The 17,845-nt window shown below is 44.6% G+C and overlaps 1 protein-coding gene across 7 annotated transcripts in view; it reads left to right on the top strand.

The window, feature by feature from the left end:
• The first annotated feature begins 1,161 nt into the window (after positions 1-1,161).
• Positions 1,162-17,845, top strand: part of Tlk2 (tousled like kinase 2) — a 91,817-nt gene continuing 75,133 nt past the window's right edge. For 4 of the 7 annotated variants that reach the window (XM_060386556.1, XM_021645583.2, XM_060386555.1 and 1 more), the window contains exons 1-2: positions 1,162-1,294; positions 3,294-3,376. In XM_060386556.1, coding sequence (XP_060242539.1) covers positions 3,296-3,376 — 81 coding nt within the window. In that variant the 5' untranslated portion in view covers positions 1,162-1,294; positions 3,294-3,295. The other 3 variants (XM_060386557.1, XM_021645582.2, XM_060386554.1) reach the window with 2 other exon arrangements.

Raw genomic sequence — 17,845 nt, 5'->3', positions numbered from 1 at the left:
AGTCTCTGTGCAGTCAATATGTGGGAAAATTAAGAATAAGGAAGAAGTACAGGCAGAATTTTATTCCAGAGTACTTGCCGACGCCCGGAAAAGTTCAAGTGGGCTGTTTAAAAGCGTGAACGTTTCCGTGTTTCCCGCGTGATTCGCTTGCAGTCCCTCGGTGGTGTCCAGAGAGCTGGTCAAGGGCGCATCAGAAGAAAATAAAAAGCCGCGTCGTGGCTCTGAAGTCAGAGTCGTGGCCCGTGAGGCTGGGTGAAGAGAGTGATTTTTCCCCCTGCGGCGCTGGGGTCAGAGGGGGAGCCCTTTCCCACGCAGGAAGCCTCCTGTCGCACGGGCGGCACTGAGGTGGGGCAGGCCCGGCCTTCCATCCCGGCCTTCCCCTCGGAGGCCGCGAGCGTCGCCGGAGGGGGAGGGGGCGCCCGGTGAGGCGGCCTCGGCTCCGATCCCCGGGCGGCCCCGGCGGCGGCGGCGGCGGCGGCGGCGGAGGCTCCGGCCCGGCCTCTCGCCCTCCCGTCCGCCCGCCCTCGGCAGCCCCGTCAGGCGCGGCCTGGCCCAGCCGGCGCGGGGTCCCCCGGTTAACCCCTGCCCGCCGGCTCGGCCGCTGATTGGAGGAGGCGGAGCCCCGGGGGCGGGGGAGGGGACCCGCCCGCTCCGACACCTTCCTCGTCCCCTCCCCCACCGCCGGCGCTCCCCCCCCTCCCCAGGAACACTCGCCCCCCCCCGCCTCCCAGCCGTGCAAATCTCGCGAGGAAACACGCGCTTTCACTAGTGTGTTTACACCGATCACTACTAATCCGGACCGAACCGATCCGGATTAAGGGGCCGGAGGCGGGTCCCGGGTACTTAGCGGTTCCGACCCCCCCCTCCCCAGCCCCCCCGCCCCCCGCCCTCCGCCCTCCGCGCCGCACCCGAGTGCCCCCCACAGCCGAGCCGGCTCCCCCCCACCCCCCACTTCTCGGCCCGACCCGGACCCTTCTGCGCCTTCCCTTGGCCTTTGTCCGGCAAGCAGGAGGCCGGGCCCCGCGGCCGTCCCCGGGCCCGGGCCCCCCGCGTCAGGCGCCTGGCTCCGTACGCGAGCTCGGGGATCCGCGGCCTCCGTGGCCCCCCTCCCCCGCCCGCCCTCTCGTGGAGCCCGGCGCCGGCGGCGGCTGCCCGGGCGGGGGGTTGCGGCGCTCAGGAGAGGCCCCGGCTCCGCCCCGGGCCTGCCCAGGAGAGGGGGGGAGAGCGGAGCGGTCGGCAGCCGGGTCGGGTCGGGGCCCCTCCCGAGAGGAGCGTGGAGCGGCAGCGGCGGCAGGTGAGAAGCCGAGGCCGGGGACGCGGGAGGGCCGCCGGGGCCTGGGGGGGGGAGGGAGGATTAACCGTCCCGGGGACCCCCCGCCCTCCCCCCCAGCACCTCGGCCGGAGGAGGCTGCGAGCCGGGCCGGCGTCGGGGGCCGCTGAGGCGGGAGGTGCTGCTCCCTCAAGGGCTGCGGGGCGCCGAGGGGCCGGGCTGAGGATGGGCCAGGCCCAGGCCTGGGAGTGTGGCGGGTCGGCCTGCTGAGAGACGGGACTCCGGGGAGCCCGAGGCCTCGGCAGCCTACCGGGCGTCCTCCCCGCCAGCCCCGGGAGCTGTCCGTCGCTCCGGCCGTGACAGGTGGGCCCGGAGTTAGGGAAAGTTTGGAGCCGGCGAGGGGCGCCGGGAGCAGGCCCCATCGGTCCTGCCTTCCCGGGTTGGGGGCCGCTGGGAGGATCCCGGTCCAAAGCCTAGCTGGAAGGAGATGGGGGTGGGTATTTTTCTTGAGGTGAGTTGACATTCCGTGGGGTCGGCTGCTGGGGCCTCGCTTTCCGGGCCAGGCCTGGGGATGGAGGTTTGGGAAGTGTTGCCAGAGCCCTTGGGATTGGGGGAAGAGCCTGCAACCTCTGCCATTCCGACCTCGATTAGGGCAGGGCGAGTGGCGAGCAAGGCCACTTACCTACTTAGGGAAAACTCGCTTTTCCTTTCCCATCGTTCTCATTTTAAAGATGCCTTTCTACCCTTGGAACAGTTTTCTAATTCCTTCTGTAACCCGTACCGGTGTGTGTGAGTGAAACTTTAATTTGTCACCCTTTCATTCCCCTTTGCCCCAGGCTGTCAGTCCAGGAAGGGAAATGAAAGTTAGGACTTGTGTAGGGGATGTTACTGGAAATTGTGGAGTTGCTAGATTGCAGAGAAGGTTTGATTCACGTTTTCAGTGCACTTTAGTAAAAATTACGCCAAACCCTTCAGTGACTACTTGAAGGTATGTTCGAAGGATTTCTATGTAATGATGCATGCTCCTTTCCCACTTTTAATATGGAAAAGCTTGTCAAGGGGTGCTGCAAGAATTCTCTTCCAACGGGTGGACAGACATACTTGGTCAGAGTGTCTGTATTAATTGGTCAGGGAAGGAGTTTAAAAATGGTGTCCTCCTGCCCTGCCCCTCCCTACTTGGGAGGAGTGCTAAAAGCAGATTTCCAGAGTGCAGAGGACTGCTGCTCCAAGGAATGGTCAGAAAGGGATTTTGTGAAGGAATTGTTACAGTTATATTAATTTCGTGACTGCATGTAGGTTGATCGTTTATCTTGCTTTCCAAACTATTAAAGGTAATGTGAAAGAATTCCATTTTTGTTAGCCACTGTGAGCTATTCAGAGAAAGGAGCTATACAGCAGGGTTACTTGAAGTTATTTGCAGCTTCTGATTCATTCTATATTCACTTGAAATTATTAATGATTCTTACTTTTATTTTAAGAACTAGTTATGTGTGTGGGAAAGAAATATTTGAAAGTACTTAGATTGGAAAGTTGATAGAAGGAGATTTCTGTTTGCAAGTTTGCCCTTTGTTTTTCCCCTTCTGTTTAGCTATGGCAGAGGTTGTATGAAGAATTTTATATTTCTTTTCATTTACTTAGTTTTTATTGATGAGACAGGGTCTCATCGTGTAGCCCTGGCTGGCCTTGAATTAGCTATGTGCAGACCAGTCTGCCCTCAAGTTTATGGATAACTCCCTATACCTCCTGAAAGTTGGGATTACAGGGATGGGTTTCCATATCTGTCCTCCTCCCCTTATGAATATTAAATCAGAGTTCAGGAAAAATAAAAAAGCCTCCATAGAAGAGAATTGGGCTGGTATATAATCTTAGATAACTATTGATAACATCAAATAACTGAGTATATCATAACACTAGAATATATATTTCCTTGAGGTTTACAAAATTACTATGTGTTTTGTTATACACAAAACTTTTTCTCCATTTAGTTTTTCATGGCTTCTTGGCCCTCTTTCTTTTTCTGTAGAAATGATGGAAGAATTGCATAGCCTGGACCCACGCAGGCAGGAATTATTGGAGGCCAGGTTCACTGGAGTTGGTGTTAGTAAGGTGAGTAACTCAGCGAGAATGCACATTTCCAGGTGTACTGTGAACACATTTAGGAGTTGACTAGAAGGCTTTGGGTGGTGGAGAACATACTGATAGGCTGCAGGGGAGGTTTGTCATGTGATCCAGTGAGCTTTGAAACCCTGCCGGTCCTTCCTGCAGCACGGGTAAGCGTTTTGTTGGGAGAGGCTGCTTCTTTCGCCTTCCGATGGGGCAGAGCTTTCCTGAGGGGCTTGCTGCAAGGATTCTGAAAGGATTCTGAGAGGTGGTGGATCTAGCTTCTGTTTCGTGTTTGGGATTTGGTCTCAGCCACCAGGAAGAGAAGGTGTTGTGTAGCTTCCATGCACTGGCTGTGTTGGGGTAGTGGCTTGAAGGAGTGCTGATGTATCTGCGGGAGTCTTGCCGTTTCTCCAGAGCCGCAGCCGGCAGATTGCTCCTGGTTGCATCCCTAGAGGGTTTCACGCTTAGTTTCTGCTAGTGTTTTCCTTCTTTTAGCTTTTGCTTTATGTGATGAGTGTTTGCCTGCATTTATATGTGTATGTATCTGATGTGCATGTTTGGTTCCTTGCAGAGGCCACAAGAGGGCCTCACACGGTGACCCTGGGTTTAGATGGTTGTGAACTGCCATGTGGGCCCTGGGGACTGAACCTGATGCGCTGGAGCAACATAGTGCTCTTACCTGCTGCACTATGTATCTGGCTCCTCATTGGTTTCATTTTGTGGAAATGGAAGCTGAGATGAAGCTCCATCATTGGCTTTCTGTTTATTCCTCTGTTCTCACAGGACAGTGTCAGTGCATTGTATAGTCTGCTGATAATATTTTAGTTAAAAGCTTCGCCCGATCCCCAGTTGTCATTCTACTTGAGCTTGAGATAAGTCATGTGTTTATTTTGATCTATAATCTATAGATTTCTGTCTTTTTCAAGAAATGCTGGGTTTTACAGTAATGCGTCACTCTCATGCGCTGGCCAGTTTCTTCAAGGAGAAGGAGTACATTAGGTTTATGCGTAGCTAACCTAACTTCTTTGATGGATCACACAATTTTAGTGAGCTGGGACATCTTGGTAGTTTATTGGAAAGTACATAGTACCTATAGTATACTGGTTACTGGGGCAGTGCTGTGGATAGTACGTCAGTATTGCAGTACCTTTATACCTGCAGAGAAAGAAAGAAAGAAGAAAGACTGCAATGAGGACTATGTTAGACCTCTGACAAGGGAAAACAGGACTTATCATTACCCATTAGTTCTTGGTTTTTGAGATAAGGTCTCATGTAGCCTAGGCTGGCCTGGAACTTACTATGTAGCCCAGGCTAGCCTTGAACTTCTTGCTTCTATCTCTCAACTCCTGGGATTACAGGGGTGAGCCACCACTTCCAGCTTTCGCAGTTCTTTTAATTTTTGTTCTGTTTTTGAGATGTGTAGCCTGTGCTTCGTGATTGTCCTGCCCCGGTCTGGTAAGTGCTGGGAATACAGCTGTGCATCACACATTGTGTTCCTGAGCCTTGATTTCTTCGGCCACTCTAGTTACTGACTTCTGGTGGCACTTGGAGTGGCTCTGCCCCTAATGTCTAGATCCTGAGGACAGACATGCAGGCATGGATGGAGCCTCACAAGTACACAGTGTTATTTGATACTAAGTTGATAGCTGCTGCAGTGATGATACATTCTTTGGCCTGGCCTAGAACTCTTCTCAATTTCCTGGGTGCAGGGACTGTAGGTGTGAGCGACCATACTAGGTCTTAACTCTTGATTGATTGATTTTTGTGGTATAAAGGATCAAACCCAGGACCTTTTACATGTTTGGCAAACACCTCACTACTGAACTGTATCTCTGGTTCTTTAGGGTTTTTTTTGGTTGTTGTTTTTACATTTGGAGGTGGTCTCACTTTGTAGGCCTGCTACCAGGTACTGGATTAAAGGCATGTGTTACTACATCCAGCCAACCCTTTAAATTTTTTTTCTTAATTTTTTATTGAGATGCAGTCTTACCAAGTTGTCCAAGATAGCTTTGAACTTTCTCTGTAGCCCAGAAAGACCTTGAACCAATGATCTTCCTGCCTTAGCTTCTTAAGTGCATGGAAATACACTGTTGTATTACCCTGCATATACTCACACTTTTAATTAATTAATTAGTTATTTAATTTTTGATATAGTGTCTTATTGTACAACCTAGATAGACCTGGAACTCAGTTCAGGCTAGTCTCCAGTTTATGATCCTCTTGTCTCTCTGTTGCTCTGGGATTGGATTATAGGTGTGTCCAGCTAAGATTCATAATTAAATCTCTTCACATGGTTTCCTACTAAGAAAGTTTGTATTCAAACTGTGTGTAGTTGATTTTACTAATCTTGTTTGTTTGTTTTCAAGACAGGGTTTCACTGTGCATCCTTGACTGTACTAGAACTCACTGTAGACCAGGTTGGCCTTGAACTCAGAGAGATTCCCCTGCCTCTTCCTGGAATAAAGTACTCATGGGATTAAGACACCACGTACTGCCTGCCTGCTTTACTTTTGGTGGGAATGGCTTCTTTACTTTGTATGTAGCTGCATAATGGCCATTTCAAAGTGTACTTTTGGTGCAGTAGAGCCAAGTGGTAGAAATGAATGATCCCCCCACCTCCCAGACAAGGTTTCTTCATAACTGCCCTGGCTGTCCTGGAAGACCACTCTGGCCTCAAACTCACAGAGATCCACCTCCTGGCTAAGATACTCTTTTTAAAAAAGATGTATTTATTATATATACAGTGTTCTGTCTGCATGTACACCTGCACACCAGAAGAGGACACCAGATCTCATTATAGATGGTTGTGAGCCACCATGTAGTTGCTGGGAATTGAACTCAGGACCTCTGGAAGAATGGTCAAGTGCTCTTAACCTCTGAGCAATCTCACAAACTCTGATACTCTTTTTTTCTCTCTCTTTTTTTTTTTTTTTTGAGATAGTCTCATGTACTGGAAGATGACTTCAAACTTACTCTGTAGTTGAGAATGACTTTAACTCCTGATCCTCTTGCCTCTGCTGCCTGCAAGTGCTGGGATTAACAAGAGGCCCTGTATTCAGCAAAGACAAAGATACCTTCCTCTCTCCCCTCTTCCTGTTTAGGGTTTGTTTGTCTCTTACGTCATTGGTTGAAATGAGGGTCATCATTCTGGGTAAAAGAATGCTTTTGGCGAGACTTCTTTTTCTTGCTTTACATTTGTTGCGGGCCATGCTTTCCCAGAGAGGGTGTCACCGTTGTTCACGCTTTCAGTTTGTTAAGATCAGGAAAGGGTTCCGCCCTTTTTGCTCCAGAGTGAGAAGGACTTGCCTGTGATGGTGCCATCTAGTGGGATCTGTGCCGCCTCTTGAGTTTCTCCTAAGTGCTCAGCACCCTTTTAGTTCCATGCCTGTAGGAGGAAGACAGACTGTGCCGTTGTGGACTGTTTCCAAATGCACACGAATGCTGGAAGTAGTCGCAGTCTTTGAACTTTCTGGTTATTGTAGGTGTTCTGTCATAGTGCGTCTACTTTTTTACACCTAAAATTCAATATAATTCACAAAACTTCGGTTAAAACAAAATGGCCAAACCAACGTATTTATTACTTATATTCAAGTGCTTATTTGTATTTTGTCTTTTAATTTTGTAATTTTTTTGTGTTCTTGCACAATACATTAATACATGAATTTTCTCTGTAAGGTTTATTTAATAATAATTATTAAACCAGAATTAATTAGATTTTTGGATGCTTTATATAGTTTTGGTTGATGTTTTCTGACATTTTGAGTTGGTAAGAGGGAAGGAAGCATTATGCACACCAGGATATCTATCTAGTTTTCGGAGACAGGGTTTCTCCACATAGCACTGGCTGTCCTGGAATTCACTCTGTGGGCCAGGCTGACCTTGAACTCCAAGATCCGCCTGCCTCTGCCTCCTGAGTGCTGAAGGCGTGTGCCACCACTGCCTGGCAAGCTATTTTAAAAATGTGTCTTTTTTCCTGAGATTTATGTGATTTTTATGTGTGTATTATGCCTGCATGTATATTTTGTGCACTGCATGTGTGTAGTACTCACAGGGCCAGAAGAGGGTGTTGGATCCCTTGACCTGGGTTATAGGCTGTTGTGAACTGCCATGTGGGTGCTGGAAATTGAACTTGGGTTCTCTGGAAGAGGGCTGCAGCCCATCTCACCAGCTCAAGATCCTTTCTCTTTTTTTTTTTTGGTGGTGGTGGTGGTGGTGGTGTGTGTGTGTTTAGGTGTAGTTTAAGACAGCATTTCAGACAGCCCTGGCTGTCCTAGAACTCACTTTGTAGACCAGGGTGGCCTTGAACTGACAGAGATACCTGCCTCTGCCTTTTGAGTGCTGAGACTAAAAGTATGAGCCTAGTTCAAGATCTTTTTTAAGCAGGAGATAATTCACTTTTCAGAAAACTGACTATCTTGTTTTCAGTTAAGACCTGTTACAGTTTATTCCTTATTCTGTTCCTGTTTAGCAATTTAAATGTGTATTGTCCTTGAGCCTGGACATGGAGGGCTAGGTGGAATTTCAACCATGCTTGCACTATTGATTATACCTAGCTAGATGTACTTTTTTTTTCGTATTAATTTTATTTATTTCTATGTTGGGTTGGCGCATGTGCTGCTTCACACTTGTGGAGGTCAGAGGGCAACTTGTGGGCGTGGTTCTCTTCTACCATGTGCAGCTCAGGGATATAACTGGGATCATTAGGTTTGGAGCCAAGTATCTTCACCTGCTGAGCTGGTTCCCTGACCCTAGTTTTATGATATATAATATTAAATATATTCCAGGCATAACAGAAGTTAGTTTCCATCTTTTATAACAGAGGTGTTGTTTAACAAATCTGTACTTAACACAGGCACTCCTTTATCTTTTTTTATTATTATCTTCTTACTAGCTGCTCTGGTAACACTGTTACTTCACCAGTTGAGTTACAGACTTGCTAAGGATTGTTTTATTACAGTGTGCTTTGTAGTTACATAATATCAACTTTCATAAACAAGGATGGTTGCAAAATGAAAAAAAAAATTATTTCTTTGAAAACCAGGTTAACTGCCCTAGAAAGACTAAATTAAGGTGTTAGTAAGAAGGTATGTACATGCATACATAAAAGTTTACGAAGTGGTGGGTTTCCTTATAGCACTTTGTACATGTATGTCGTAATACTTTGTTCTTATTCACTCTCCTCACCCACTGGACTTTTTTTTTTTTTTTTCGTATGGAAGCATCTTTATTAGGTCTTTGGCAAGTATCTTAAGTTTTCATTTTACTTTTCAAAGAAATTGAAACTAGAAATTGTAGATATATTATGGGTGTTTTTTGTAAGATTACACTTCATGTATTATAACTCAAAAAAGTGACAAAGTGTATGTTTAAGGAGCTTGAAATGTAGCTGAGTTGGTAGAGTACTTGCCTATTGCTTACCATTCATGAGGCCCTGGGTTCAACTTTCAGCACCCCAATAAGCCAGACATGGTAATACAGGCTTGTAATCCTAGCACTCTGGAGTTGGAGGCAAGAGCATCAGAAATTTAAGGTCATGCTTGCTACATAGCAAGTTCGAAGCAAACCTGGGCCTTGTCTCAAAGAAAGAGGAATGTCTGTATAAAGGTAAGATAGTTCAGTGTTAGAATACTTGTCTAGCATGGGTCTAAGCCCTGGGTTTAATTGTGTTAGTTTTCCATTGTTGTGACAGAACACCTTGAAAAATAAACTTGAGAGGAAACAGTTATTTCTGTTGAGGTTTCTGTCCATGGTTGCTTGGTTCTGTTGTTTCTTGGCTTTAGCGAGACAGAACGTCGTGGTGGAGAGGGCTTGGATCTCAGCTGCTCACTATTGATGGTAGGAAGCAGAAGGGTTCAGGGGCAAGAGTCCCAAAGTGGACCTCCTGAAACCACTCTTCTCACCTAAGTCCCTATTTTTCTGTCACCTTCCAAGAGCCTGTCAAGTTAAGAAACGATCAGTGGTTAAGAACCCCATCCAGGGGCCTGCAAAATGACCCAGTGGGTAAAGATGCTTGCCATCACTCATGATGGCCTGAGTTTGTTCCTTGAGACCCAGATGGTGGAAGAAGTCCCCACAGGTTGTTCTCTGACCTCCACATGCCCCCCTAAGTGCTGTGTGCCTACAGCATACACACAGACACACACACACAAGTAAATAAATGCAGTACATTAAAACAAACAAACCTATCCATTGATGATGTCAGAGATCTTTTGATCTGGTCGTTTTTCTGAAGCCCCACCTCTGAACATGGCTGAATTGGGTACCAAGCCTTCATCACACGGTTTGGGGAAATCTTTTTGATGTAAACTGTAATAAATTCTCAGCATAAAATTTTTTTTCTTAGAATTACCAGAACTTTTGCTACTTTTTATAAAATAAAAAAAAGAGTTATTTAATATGTATCAGTGTTTGCCTGCATATATGTCTAAACTGTGAGCATGCTTTGTGCCCTCAGGTCAAAAGAAGGCATCAGGTCCTGGAACTGGATATGAGCACCACATGGATGCTAAGAACTGAACCCAGGTCCTCTGTAAGAGCAACAAGTGCTCTTAACTGATGAGACCCAACTTAGCATTAGTTATAGCATAAAGTTTAAAGCAGGATTTCTTATCGCTGAAAGTCAAAGGTGGGAGTGTTGATGATTTCCTCTCAAGCAAGACTGGAGGTCATAAGGACACCCCTTCCTTAATAAGTTGACTGAGAAATGGCCCCTGACAGAGGGCTCTGCAGATAATCTCAGGTGTCACTATTCCTCCAGAGAAGGAAACAGTGAGAAGGTACCAACCACACACAGTTCTAGTTAGAAGAGCAGTGTAGACATTCTGAAAACGTCAGTATTACAGTACTCTTACTTTATTGGCCCCAGTTGCCCCTTCTATCCTTTCTGCTCTTATTCCTGATTCTCACAGGCATTGCGGTATGCATCCTTATCAAAGGCTGATGTTACCTTTGCCTTCTTTAGCACAGCCTAGGGCCTTGAAGAGACCATAAGACCTTTTCTCAAAACCCAGGCTGTATATTGCTCATTGTGAGTAGAAAACCAGCATCTATTTCTTCTTTAGTTAAAAAAAAAAGTGTGTGTGTGTGTGTGTGTATGAGAGAGAGAGAGAGAGAGAGAGAGAGAGAGAGAGAGAGATAGACATGGAGAGAGAGCACAGGTGTTCATAAGTATTGCTAATGTTACAGGTTGCATATCTGACGTGGGTGTTGGGAACTGAACTTGATCCTCTACAAAAGCAATACATGCTCTTAACCTCCAAGCTGCTTTTCTAGCCTCAAAGTCTTTTTTTTAACCCAGTTTCTGAGAGAGACACAGGATAATTGAGTTCAAGACTGCCATGTTCACTTGTGTTTATGTGGGCTAGGGGGATTTGTCTCTGGTTCATACACTAACGTGCTTTAACCTGGGAGTCATCTCTAGCCCATTGGTTCTCAGTCTTCCAAATGCTGTGGCTCTTTAATACAGTTCATCATCTTGTGATGACCACCAACCATAAAATTATTTTTGCTGCTACTGTAATTTTGCTACTGTTATGAAGCATAATATAAATATCTGTGTTTACCATTGGTCTTAATTGACCCTTGTGAAAGAATCATTCCACCCCAATGGGTCACAACCTACAAGCTGAAGAACACTGTTCTATATTTTCTTAAGTTCTTTTTTGCAGTGCTGGGAACAAAACATCTCCTGCCCTAAAAAAATAAAAAATGTGAAACATGCTATGAGGGCCAGCAGGGTGGTTCAGCAGGAGACGGTGTTCGTCCTTCCCCTGATGACTTGATTCAGTTCGTTTGTCTTGCAAAGTTCACACCATGGGGTTTGAGAGTTCTTCAGGCTTCTGGAGAGGCTTCAGTAACTGTAGCTTTCCAAAATTTTACAAACCAAGAAAATTCATTCTTTTTTGCCATGTAGCTTTTGCTGCCTTGGAACTCTCAAGGTAGACCAGACTTTGGCTTCAAACTAAGAGATTCACCTGCATATGTCACCCGACTGCTGGAAATGAAGGCATGGGCTACTAGACCAGGCTCAAAATTCATCCTTTTTATTTTTTTATTTTTATTTTTCCAAGACAGGGTTTCTCTGTGTAGCCTTGACTGTCCTGGACCAGCTTTGTAGATCAGGCTGGCCTTGAACTCACAGAGATCTGCCTGCCTCTGTCTCCCCAAGTGCTGGAATTACAACCACTGCACCTGGCCTCAACATTCATTCTTAGCTGAAACCAGACAGTGGCAAACTTTATGTTGCTTATATACACACAATGTTTTCCGAAACACAGGTGGACCAGTGTAATGCCCTTTCTATCTTACCTAAGCACGGTACCTAGTAGTTCTTGTAGTTTAGGTGTGAGCAAAACTACCACCTCTTTTTTCACCCTTCTTTTTTACAGCTTCATAGAAGACTCATCCTGGCAACCAGTGCATTACAAGTATTAGCAAATTCAGCATATGAGTTTTCCTCGTCTTCTTTCTCCCCCTGCTCCCTCCTCCTCTTCCCACTGCTCCCCCCCCTTCTGTATTAACTTAAGGACTTTCACCTTTTTACCTAAAGGAGACACTTTACAAATTTACAGCTTCTCTTTCTCACACGCCAGAGCCTGACCCTGGCTAGATTATTGTATTCTCCAGTCTTACTGTTCTGTTTTAGCAGGCAGCATCTGGACTAAGGTGAATGTATACATGTTTTGAACCAGGCCTCCTTATCCCAGACCTTAGTGAAAGCTGTGTGACCTGAGGTGGGTTAATAACTCTTATACTGCTTTCATTCCCCTTATCTAAGTAAGAATAGTAGCGGCTACTTCACAAGGTTATGTATTAGTTTTGTAGGGCTATCATAACAATATAGACTGTGGCTTAAATAATAGAAACTTTCTTTCTTGAGATTCTGCAAGCTTGAAGTTAAGAGAAAGACACTAGTAGATTTGATTGCTTCGGAAGTCTCTCTCCTTGGGTTCTAGGAGGCTGCCTTCTTTCTGTGCCTTATGTGGTCTCTTCGTGCACTTGTCTGCCCTCCCCCTTCCCTCCTCTCTTTCTCTGTCTCAGTGTCGTGATATCCTCTTACAAAAACACTAGTCTAGTTGCATTAGGCCCATTCTAATGATCCCATTTAAATGTAAATCAAACATGATTTAGATAGCTCAGTGAGGATAGGCAAAATAATTATAGATTAATAGGAAGTTGTAAAATATAGACAGCAAGGGCTGAAGGACTGGCTTAGCTATTAGAGCACTTAGCTATTAGGTTGCTCCACTAGAGTACCTCAGGTTTAATTCCCAGGGCCAACATGGTCTCTGCAGCGCTTTGTCCAAGGGATCCAAAGCTTTCTCCTGGCCTTTGAAGACAATGCTTGCACATGGTGCACAAAAAAACTTGCAGGCAAAATATTCATACACATAGAATAAATAAATAAATAAATTTACACAGGAAGCTTCCATCCATGCATCCTTTCCTACCAATTAGGAAATTTGGATATGAGAATCAGGAAATTGAAATTGGTGCACACAGATTCTTCATGTTATTCTTTGCAGTGTTTAGGCTGAAACAGGGCCTCCCGAGTAGTCAGCGCTCACTGCTGCTGAGCCTCACCTCCAGCCCAGTCAGCAGAATCTAGAGTAGCTCATTCAGGCTTCGTCTGTGTGGGTACACATGTACTTGGTAGCTTTTGACCATCCAAATCCATGTGCAGAGCTGTGGCCATCATGGGCTTGCTTCCTGATACTTCTTTGTAGTCATACCTGTGGCCTCTTCTTCAGAACCCTGATCCGGGATCACTACTAAGCTGTTTTATAGCTTTGTTAATTGTTTTGAATTCATCTTTAAAATATCATGTGAGGTTTAAGTTAAGGCTGACTTTTGCTTGTGGGTTTCTGAGTATTCAGGGTCATTTATTGAAAGACCTATTTTCAACTTCCATAATTATATAATCTGAATTGCTCTGGCACCTTTGTCAGAAGTCAGATGGACATCTTGATGTGGGTTTGTTTTAATCAACTATTTATTAAATAAAGAGCTATAAGTAGAAAATCTTAATTGTGCAAGTGCTATATGAATGTTGATTGTTATTTTATGGTAAATGAACAGTGGCTTTTTGGTGTAAGGCTCAAACTCAGGGCCTCATATTCTAGGCAGGCACTCTATCATTGCCCTATCCAATAACTTAAAAAAGATTTTATTTTTATTTGTGTGTATGTGTGTCCATGTGAATGTATGACACAAGTGCCCACAGAAGCCAGATTCTGGGAGTCACAGAGTCACAGGTGGTTGTGAGCTGTCTGACCTGGGTGCTGGGAACTGAACTCAAGACCTCTGGAAGAGCAGGAGGTAAACTTGAACTGTTTCTCCAGCCCCTGGTCTTTTTAAATTAAAAGTTTAAAAAAATGTTTACGTGTATATACCCATTAGTGCATGTGGATATGTGTGCCACAGCACATATGTAGAGGTCAGAGGACAATTTTTGGAATTGGTTCTGTCCTTCCATCTTGACACTGGGTCAACTCTACTCACTAGACTTGCACTGCAAGTGCTCTACTTACTGAGCCAGCTCACTGTCTTACTTGATAATTGTAGAAACAGTGTTGTGGTAGTGTAAAACAGACATAGTATAACAATCTGTGGTTTTGATTTCTTTTCTTTCTTTGAAGCAGGGTCTTGCTATTTAGTGCTGTCTCATCAGAAACTTGTTATATAGGCCAAGTTAGCCTTGAATGGATGGGAGTCCTAATGCCTCAGCTACCTAACTGCACCATACCCAGCTTATTTCAGTAGTATTGAGTACAGTAACGTTGTTAATGAGATAGAGTCTCACTATATAGATGGTGCTGGTTTCAAACTCACAGATGACTCTTTTTGCCTCCCAAGTGCTGGGGCTAAAGGCATGTATTACCAGACCTGTCTGTCTGTCTCTGTTTCTTACTCTCCTTCCCATATACATACATACACACATGTATATGTATATAATGGTTTATTTATTTAAGTATATGAATGCTTTGTTTGTTTGTATACCTATACACCAGAAGAGGGCATCAGCCTATTATAGTTGGTTGTGAGCCACCATGTAGTTTTTGGGAATTGAATTCAGGAACTCGAGAAGAGCAGCTGGTACTTTTTTGTTTTATTTTGTTTTGTTTTGTTGAAACAGGGTTTCTCTGTGTAGCCTTGGCTTTCCTGGACTTGATTTTGTAGACCAGGCTAGCCTTGAACTCACAGAGATCCATCTGCCTCTGCCTCCCCAAGTGCTTGCCAGTACCATTAACTGCTTTCCTTTTTAATTGTAAACTAAGGGCTAAGATTATAGCTCAGTTGATAAAGTGTTTGCCCAGCATGCACAAAAGTTCTGGGTTCAATGTCAGCACCTAGGAGGTAGATTAGACATTCACAGTCGTACTTACCTAAATAGTAAGTTCTAGACCAGCCTGGGTTACAAGAGACAGTGTCTCCAGAGCAAAAAAAAAAAAAAAATTGGTCTGCCACCCTCATCTTTTCCTTTTTGAAAATGTTACTAAGTTCAAACAACAGAATAAGTTTTCCAGTTAAAATATACAAAAAGAGTAAAAATTGATGACCACAGGTTAATTAGTCCCACTTCTGAGAGACAGTGCAGTCTTTTTGTTTGTTTGTGTTCTGAGACAGGGCCTCACTACGTAGCACTCGCTGGCTGGGAGCACACTGTGTAGATCATGGTGACCTCAGATTCACAAAGATCTGCCTGCCTCTGCTTCCTGGGACTAAAGTCAAGCAGTGTAGTCTTTAAGCATCCTTAACACTAGGGTTACAGTTACTGCGCCATCCAGAATTTATAGAACTTAATTCCTATACTGAACAGGAAGGAATATAATTTTCTTTTTTGTTTTTGAAAGATTTGTTTTACTTTATATATACGTGGTATTTTTGCCTGCATGCATGCATGTACCCCACATATAGATAGCTCTGAACCACCACGTGGATGCTGGGAATCCAAGTTGGGTCCTCTGCCAGAGCAATAAGTACTCTTACTGTTGTTGTTTTTTCTCAAGACAGGGTTTCTCTGTGTAGCTAGGCTGTCCTGGACTTGCTTTGTAGACCAGGCTGGCCTCGAACTCACAGAGATCTGCCTGCCTCTGCCTCCCTGAGTGCTGGGATTAAAGGCATGTGTCATCATACCTGGTTGTAACAAGTACTCTTAACCATGTCTTCAGTGGCAAGAATATACTTTTTTTTGTTGTTATCTTTTTTTGTTTGTTATCTTTTTTTTTGTTTGTTTAAGAATATACTTTTTATAAAAGGGTATACTTCTACCTAAACAATTTTCCAGCCTTTCCAAGTATTCACTTTCAGGTAGCATTTGAATATTCATGCCTATATTCATATCTGTTCATTAATAGATAGCATTAAACATTCCTGTCTACTCTTTGTCTCTTTTTCATCACAAAGTTTACTGGAAACCTCTTTGTATACAATCCGTATACAGTTTATTCCCAGGAGTGTTTTTGCAAGTGTATGTATGGGAATTGGTGTCACTGTGTGGGTGGGTGGGTGGGGGAGCCAGTTTTGTGGAGTCAGTTTCATTTTACCTTATATGTGGGCTTGAGGGATCAAATTCAGATCGACAGGCCTGCACAGCAAGTTCCGTAATTCATCAGGCTGTCTCACTGGTCCTTAATAATGTTTTTTGGTTTTTACTCTTTATTTTACTTTATGTATATGAGTATTTGCCAGTATCATATGTCTGTGCACTCTGTGCAGGGTCTGGAGAGGCCAGAAGAGGGCGTCAGATTTCCTGAACTGAAGTTGCAGGAGTTGTGAACCAAGTGTAGGTGCTGCAAACTAGAACTGGGTCCTCTGTAAGAGCAACAAGGGCTCCTAGTTGCTGAGCCATCTCTCCAGTCCTAATAATGTTATTTGGAGCTGTTTAATTTTGCTTTTGTGGCGGTGAGACAGTACAGGGCATCAGCCTTAGGCTTTGCAGCCTGAGCAAGTGTCACATATTGACATTCAGCATGCCTTTAGATGTCTTTACTCTAGCTCAGTTTTTATTGTTGTTATGGTTGTTGTTCTCATGACATTGACACTTTTAAAACTTAGCATGTATGTTTTGCCTGTAAGCCTTTAGTTAGTTTTTAGTAGACAGTAAGCTGCTTTAGAATGGGAAGGTGTATCAGTTATCCTTGCTAATTAAATTTAATCCAGTGACTTTATAATAATATGCGATGTTGCACTTGAGAAGAGGATGAGAAAGGATTAACTGATTCTTAATCTTTTTAAACTTTTGGGTATGTACACATGCCTAATGGACAGTAAGTCTTCAATTGCTATTTTAAACTGTACAGTATCTACCACCATATATTCAGTTATTTTCATTGTAATTGCAAAAAAAAAATCCCTCAGTCTTTTCATCTGTATTCACCACTCTTGCTGTCACCCTTGTCCCATCTTAGTCACCGTTTTATATTGCTGTGAAGACACCATGACCACAGCTCTGTAAGAAAGCATTGAATTGGAGGCCTGCTTACAGCTTCAGATGGTTGGTCCATTATCATCATGGTAGGAAGAATGGTGACAAGCATGGTACTGTAGAACAGTAGCTGAGGGCTGCATCCTCATCAGAAAGCAGAGAGAGAGAGCGAGAGCGAGAGAGAGCGCGAGAGAGAGCCGAGCGCGAGAGAGAGCCATTGAGCCAGCAGCCTCAATGACTCCCCCTCCAATAAAGCCACACCTCCTAATCCTTCAAATAGTGCCACTCCCCAGTGGCTAAGCATTCAAATATATGAGCCTATGGGAGCCATTCTTTCTCAGGGTGCCATGCTCCCTTTCTTTCTTTTCTTTCTTCATTCCTCTCCTTTCTTACCCATATGCTCCTGCTTACTGACACAGTCTAGCTGTGTAGCCAAGATTAGTTATAACTCACTTATGTAATCCAAGCTCTTCTTGTATGTTTCCATTCTGTTTTTGCTTCTTGGGTGTTGGTTTATGAGGTATTACCATACCTGGCTTTATTATTTGCTTTAATATTTGGTGATAAAGTAGATACGGTTTTATTGCAGTCCTTGGGAAATTAATTTTTGCAAAAGTTACATTAAAGGTAATTCATGCTGGTGATGGTTCAGTGGTAAAGTACTTGCCTAACATACGAGCTTTTACATGTGGTATGAAGGGCCCAGTGCAGCTGGTTTGCTTTTGCCTAGCCAGCTTCCTGGTACTGTTCGCCGGGAGGACTTTTCTTTGTTGACTGGTTCTAGCACCTTTCTTAAGAATCAGTTGGTCACAGTTAGGGTTGTTTCACTGGAGTCACCCTCAGTACTACCCACTCATCTGTCAGTAGTGCTGCTGTGTTGCTGCTGTTGCTTTGAAGCAAGTCTTTAGGTCAGGGCATGTGATCCCTCTTTCTTTGTTCTTTTACACATTGTTTTGTCTAGTCCCTCACAATCCCATCTGAAATATGTGTATTTGTTGTTTATTTACATTGAGTTCTGGAAATTGAACCTCGGGCTTCCACCTGCA

The sequence above is a fragment of the Meriones unguiculatus genome, chromosome 7, assembly GCF_030254825.1.
Source record: "Meriones unguiculatus strain TT.TT164.6M chromosome 7, Bangor_MerUng_6.1, whole genome shotgun sequence".
NCBI classification, from domain to species: Eukaryota; Metazoa; Chordata; class Mammalia; order Rodentia; family Muridae; genus Meriones; species Meriones unguiculatus.
Note: the sequence above shows the minus strand (reverse complement) of the source record. Positions and strands in the feature narration are given on the sequence as shown.